General features: G+C 39.9%; 1 protein-coding gene across 1 annotated transcript in view; it reads left to right on the forward strand.

Moving 5' to 3' along the window:
* The window catches only part of LOC106530366 (procollagen galactosyltransferase 1), a gene marked incomplete at its 5' end in the record, with an annotated part of 19792 nt that extends 16820 nt beyond the window's left edge, over positions 1 to 2972 (forward strand). Inside the window, 3 exon segments of the mRNA XM_014025965.1 lie at positions 864 to 991; positions 1621 to 1827; positions 1916 to 2972. Coding sequence (XP_013881419.1) covers positions 864 to 991; positions 1621 to 1827; positions 1916 to 2186 — 606 coding nt within the window.
* Between the last annotated feature and the right edge of the window lie 4243 nt (positions 2973 to 7215).

The following is a 7215-nucleotide window of genomic DNA, read 5'->3' on the forward strand; positions in this document are numbered from 1 at the left end:
GGCTTTAACAAGGCTTTAATAAGCTAAAAAATAGAGGTACATGAAAAAATGTGTTCATAACGAATGAAAATAAATAATTAAATAGCGTCCATGCCGGTCTTAAACCCTGGTCTCCTGCTCTCTGGTCCAACACTCTACCCATTGCCCTATTGGAGGCTTGTTGTGAAATGAGCTGCACATTGCACAACAACACGGCGATGGCTTTTTATACTGAGGAGGTGGAGTTTCACCCGGGGGGTTGCTAGTTGAGGACGCAGGTTCCGGTGGGTTGCCGTACGGCTTGTGACATCACAAAATGACGGAAGTATAAAACTTGTCGTTAATATACATTAAAAATACATTTACTTACAGTAAATATGCCCCTGGGTGCATTTTTTTGGTCCTAGGACTGTTTTTTTAAGAAGTACATACCCAAAGTTGAGTAAAATACCTTTAAAAAGTGAATTTTGCATAATAGGTCCCCTTTAAAACATTCTTGCAAACAGGCCAGTTATTGGACCATTTTTCACTCAGCACCCATCCTACTTGCTTCAACAAATCAGTTCTAGTTTCTGAACTTCTAAAGGAGAGTTTGTGATGGAAAACAAGTTCCAAAAACAACAGAGAGCTTAAATGGGGGACTGACAAAATTCTGGAAGTGGGATACAGCTGCACAGTGGCTAGTTTAGGTTTGGTAGCAGCCATGTTGAAAAAGGTTTTGTTTTGACTACTTGCACAACAAGATGAAAATAAAATATCCCCTTTAACTGCTATTGATAGTGGTAGTGCACTAAATGCTACATTTTAGATGATGCATCATAAACTAGATTGCAAATGTCTTTGCAGCACTTTGATGTAAATCCTCCTTCATGTTTTGTGTTTAGATAGTGGAACGTGACCTGCAGACCTCCCTGGTCCTCGAGGATGACCTTCGTTTTGAGGTTTTCTTCAAACGTCGTCTTCAGGCTCTGCTGCAGGAGGTGACAACACACAAGCTGGACTGGGATCTCATGTGAGTGAAGTTTCGTGAACAGACTGGAAAAAAAAAGTCTGGTAAACAAAGGATTAGCTTGCTTTCTGCTGGCATTCATCCATCTGTCACACATGATATCTCTTCTYTCAGCCAAATGTCAAAATTACTTGTGGGAATGTGGCATTGTAACATTCAGTCATCACTGTCCTGAAACAACATCTGGTAAAATAACAAATAACTCCTGACTGAAGCATGTACATGTTTGATTCAAAGTAATGACATCAGTAGTTATTGGGTAATGTCTTATTTTTGTTTGTCACTGCCTTTTTATGAAACRTTATTTACTGCAAACATTTACAGATGTGACATTTTTCAACTTAACTGACAGGAATTTAAAATGTTTAAAATTATTATAAACTTTTAAAAGATTTACTTTTTCACATCTATGTTAGGAAACAATCATGGTATGAAAGAGAACCAGGGGAGGATGATTCAACCACTCAACCACTAGATGTCGCTGAAAACAACAAATCCTACACACTGTGCCTTTAATAACTTCATGATAAAATATTTGTCACCTGCTGCCAATAAAGAGATAATCTACTCGTAGGTGTCTTTATTACTTATTTTATTTTGAATGTACTTACTTACTGACTCCTTCCTTTCAGTTATATTGGACGGAAAAGGATGCAGGTTGACCACTCAGAGAAATCTGTCCCCAACATCCACAACCTGGTGGAGGCAGATTACTCCTACTGGACTCTTGGCTACATGTTGACATTACAAGGAGCCCAAAAACTCCTCAGAGCTGAACCTCTGAAAAAGATGCTTCCTGTTGATGAGTTCCTCCCTGTGATGTACAACAAACATCCAATGTGAGTAAACCACAGCTGTGATTTCTTTCTTTTTTTTTTTGTTTGTTTGCTCATCTGATTGCATCTCCACATTCCTGTCACTCYTCAGTTTGGAGTACATGGATCACTTTGAGCACAGAGACCTACACGCTTTCTCTGCCGAGCCGCTCCTGGTGTTTCCGACCCATTACACGGGAGATCTGGGCTACATCAGTGACACAGAAACGTCAGTGGTGTGGGACAACGAGACGGTCAAAACAGACTGGGATCGAGCCAAGTCGAGGAAAACTCAGGAACAAGGAGAGCTGAGCTTTAAGGCCCAGAACTCTGACGTGCTGCAGTCTGAACTGGAGAACTGGAGCGCACGGGACGAGCTGTGATCAAGAAGTTCAAACAGGAAGTGGAAAAGAACTCTGTACAGTAAAAAGGGAGGTAGAACACAGCTGTGATAGCAGGTGCAGCCATAGATGATTGACACCTGCTTAATGAGGGGAAATGGTTTCTTACTAATGGCTCTTTCTCTCAGGAGATTAGATGTAGAGTTAACTCTTGAAGAGTCAACTAACAGTATTTGTTTTATTTATTGCATCAGTCTGKTTCAAAAATACTTTTCAAACTACATACATTTGAATGTACATGAATGTTTGCATCTTCAAACCATTAAACCTTTCCATAATTATATCTTAAAACTTAATGTTTTTGGTTAAAATTGGAGAATTTCTTATATGAATTATTATTGCATTTCTGTTTGTACAGACAAAAATGCTTCACTAGAAGAAACCAACCACCCTCCCCCCAACATATTCTTTATTTTCTCCTTCCCTGTTCCAACATGTGACTTGTTACAAGTGGCTGCAGTCAGTTTGACCAACATATTAATATTTTTAGGATTTATTCAGAAAATTATTTTGTCTTGGCATTATTTCTTTTCAAATCATCTTTTGACACTTGGAATTGTCTTTTGATGCATTTGGGGTTCCCTAAAAACCCCAGCTCTTTGTATTTTATTGTTTATGTCTAAAGTTTGTTTGCATTATTGAATGTATCTGTTTTATCACCAAAGCATTCTCACCTTTGTACAACAGCAGATTGACATTTAGCTGTTTTTATTGCAGCTTTTGTTGCATGTTTGTCAAAATAAAAGAAAATAGATTTTTAGAAACCTCTGATAGTTTGACATTTTTGTTTCTTTTACCTGAAGGAATATATAAAGCCATTATTGTTAAAAGCTTATTTGGCTGACATACGTTGAACTATTTACATGGAGGACTGAAACTGATACTTAAAATGCACCAATTAAAAAAAGGAGAACTTTACCTCTTGTTTTATAATTTAATTGACCTTCATATTTATTTTTCCAGCTTAGTTCCAATAAATTATATTTTAGCACAAAATTTGTTTTACTGTTTACAATTAAAAAATATATATACTGTGTTTATATATATATATTTTTCCTTTTATTTGTACATGAATTTGTTTCTCTTAGAATTTTACATTTTTTTTCTCCCCACGCCCTTTTATTTCCATACATCTTTACATCTCTCTGTCTTCCGTTCTTACTTTACCTTATGCATTCTTCCTCATCCAAAAAGGGGGCGGTCCTTCTTGGGTCAGCTTCTCTCCTATTGGTCAACAGACAGGAAGGAGCAGGATCCATGTGCAGATCTACTGTGCATGGTTTTGCTGCCTCAGTTTAGCTTAAAGTTTAGTTAAAAACAAAGGCAAGAAGGAAAAACACTTACCTGTTTCTTTGTTTTGAACTAAATTTTAAGACATCACAATCATGCACAGATCCTGCTTTTTCCTGTTGACTAATGCTCCTTTTCCACTAGCACCTCAGCAGCACTGTTTGACGTAGCTTTCTGTGGTTCCAAAGATTTTCAACTAGCAAGGATTCATGGCACCACTCCTGTTTTCAGAACTTACTTTGCTGTGGTTGTAAGTGTACCATACTGTGCTGGCCTGAAAATGTAATGTCAGAAAACTGTCAGTCATTGATTGGTTAGTGGGTGGAGGAGTCCCTCATTGTGCCACTCACAACAACCCAATCCACCATTGGCAATAATAACACTACCATGTCCTCAAATATTGTGTTGTCTTCTTCTATGTTTAATGGTGGCTGGCTAATAGCTTAATGAAGCATAACCACCAGCAGCATGGGAAGGTGTGTGATGACAATTTCTTGACTCTGAGACCAGAGTAACTCAACAGTGTTTACAATGACTATGTTACCTTGGGAGGGTGGAAGGCCGGTGACAAAATCGAGAATGATGTGAGACCAGGGTCGCCCAGGAGTGGGTAGAGGCTGTAAAAGTCCAGAGGGGGGTCGGTTGCCACTCTTGCATCTGGCGTAGGTGGGACGGGCTYCAAAATATTCTTTGACGTTTGCAGACAAGGTAGGCCACCAAAAATATCTTGCAGCTAGAGAATGCATGCAGCTAACACCAGGGTTGCAGGACAACTGGCTGGTGTGGAGCCAATCCAATACTTCACTTTTTACAGAAGAAGGGACATAAAGCCTACCCTGTGGCCCATCACCAGGGTCGGGCTCAGTCCTCTGAGCTTCTAAGATGTCCTTCTCTATAGACCAAGTGAGGGCCCCCACGAAGCAGGATGAGAGGATGATATTTTCCTCTTTTGGTTGTTCTAAAAAAGAGAACTGATGGGACAACGTGTCTGGTTTGACATTTTTTAAGCCTGGTCTGTAAGTTATTGTGAAGTTGAATCAACCAAAAAACTGTTGTGGCKTGTCGTGGATTTAATCTCTTGGTGTTCTGTAGGTATGAGAGGTTTTTGTGGTCTGCGCCCTCTAGCCAGTGTCACCACTCCTCAAGGGCTAACCTAATAGCGAGAAGCTCTCTGTTACCCACATCATAATTTCTCTCTGCAGGGGATAAGTGGCAAGAAAAGAAGGTACAGGTGTGGATCTTGTTGTCAGTGTCTGATTTCTGAGAAAAAATTGCTCCAACTCCTGTGTCTGAGGTGTCAACTTTGACTATGAATTGTTTCGCTGGGTTAAGATGTCTGAGGATGGGTGCAGAGATGAACGGTGCCTTTAACTCACCAAACACAGTCTACCTCAGTGCATTTGAATGCCTTTAAAGTTGAGGTGAGTTGAGTGAGCAGGGCCGCCACCCGGCTGTAGTCCTTGATAAACCAGCGGTAGAAGTTAGCAAAGCCCAGGAATCGTTTGAGCTGGCATTGATCTGAAGGAATAGGCCACTCTGCCACTGCTTTCAATTTGTTGGGGTCAGTRTGAAAATATCCTTGACCAAAAATAAACCCAAGAAAGAGACAGAGGATATGTAAAACTCACATTTATCAGCTTTTGCAAACAGTTGATTTTCATAAAATCACTGTAGGGCAGCACAGACGTGTTGACAATATTGAAGTGGSTCTTTAGAGTAGATCAGAATGTTGTCCAAGTAGACAAACACAAAAATGTTTAAAAAATCATGAAGAACATTGTTAAGGGATTGGAGAACAACTGGCGCATTGGTTAAGCCAAAATATATCACAAGATACTCAAAATGACCAGAGTTTTGAAAGCAGTTTTCCATTTGTCCCKCTCTTAATTCCTACCAAATGGTAAGCATTTCTCTGAAAAATCATTTAAAAAGTCAAATGATTATAAAAAACATCTTTTAACTCAATGGAAAACCTCAAGGTACGCACAGTGCATGCAGCCGTACAGCTGCAAGCGCCTCTGCTCTCTTACAGACAAAGGCACAATACTGAAATTCATGCATTTGTCAGTCAGAGCCTCTATGAGATGACCCACACTCAGGCATTTGGGATAAAGCTCATGGCCATTCACCATGTGGAGAGGAGCCCTACATGAAATGCACCCCAGCATTCCAAACAGAAGTGGGAAGTGCAGGCAGGTACCACAACAAGGAAACTGAGCAGGAACTTCACTAAAACTCAAGAATGCTACCAGAGTCCTCTATTTAATTTTAGATTGTTGCCACACATCCACGTGTGTGCCTGTCAGGCAAACTGAGCYAGAACTTCAATAAAACTGAAGAGCYATCAGAGTCCTTTGTTTAAAGCAATAGAGTGCCTGCCAGGTAATCCGAACAGAACTGAAAACAACGCTGCAGAACCTTTAGCCACTCACCAGCTGCACACTCTTCCCCACCTGCTGCTGACGCGGGAAAAAACGTCAGCCAGCCCTGTCAAATCCAGAAGSGGATGAGATGTCTTATTCCAGACACACCCACCAACAGAAAGAAATAGAAAGATACACGCCAACCACAGCCCTAAAGGGCTACAAAGAGCACTCCGACTAATAAGTCACAGTCACCCCAAACGTGTGCTCACTTCTCTCAGACCTGCTGAAACCAARAAGAACCAAAACATGGACTTATGGGAGCGATCAACCTGCAAAGCATGGCGTAAACCACAAGAATATCAAGGAGACCAATGTAGTGTGCTATTTATAGATGCGCGCCCAGGTGAAATAGTATCACGTACACAATTTTGTTTACATCAAATCTCTACCTGCATGAAGCGTGAGGAGACATATCCACTCTGTTTAACTGCCAGTGGCAGTCAGGAAGGAATGAAACAGAACAATACATGAAAAGCTAAGTAAATAACCAGTTTACATRGTTTATTAGGAGGAACTACTTTGTGGGGTGAATGAAGTTTGAGGCTGTGCCCCACCAGRCCTTATGGACTGACTGCGCCTGATTTAGAGTTACCAAATAATCTAACATATGTTTTTGTTTAGTACTGGAGTACCTGAAGAAAACCCATGTAGGCTATGCATGAGGAGAACATATGACCTACACAGAAAAACTGGGAGGTGAACTTGTCYCATTTTAACCATGRTGGTCATGCTGCCCTGTTTGTGTGTCTTGTGACAAATATCTCARGAATTACTAAACAGATTTTATTAAAACTTTCAAAATATATTCAATTGATGCAAATTGACAACAGATTATCCTTTGGAGTCAACACAATTMACCATTGCTGCCACAGCTACAAGTCCTTTGTGAACACAAAAATAGTTGRAACTCAATCAGTTTTTACTTCTGCTGAGCTAAAATTTGAAGTGTTTGTAGCCAAAAATCATGCCAAGCACACACTCTAAACACAAAGTGATTTTCTGTTTTTAAAACTTTGGCAATAAATATTGGTGTTAGTTGTGTCCATCTATTAGCAAAATACCTTATGATCCACTGAACATACATGTCAAGTTGTACAGATCGTCCATAAGGTACACAGACTTCTCTCCATTTTGCAGGTATATAGACATAGGGCAATCTCACAGATTTTTTTCCCGACAATTCAGCTTCAAAATTATTTTACATCTCAGAGCCTAAACAAACAAACAACAAACAAACAAACAATCAAAACAAACAAACAAACAATAAATAAAATCAAATGGCCATCTCCCAACCC

Source organism: Austrofundulus limnaeus, unplaced genomic scaffold (assembly GCF_001266775.1).
Source record: "Austrofundulus limnaeus strain Quisiro unplaced genomic scaffold, Austrofundulus_limnaeus-1.0 Scaffold512, whole genome shotgun sequence".
Lineage (NCBI taxonomy): Eukaryota > Metazoa > Chordata > Actinopteri > Cyprinodontiformes > Rivulidae > Austrofundulus > Austrofundulus limnaeus.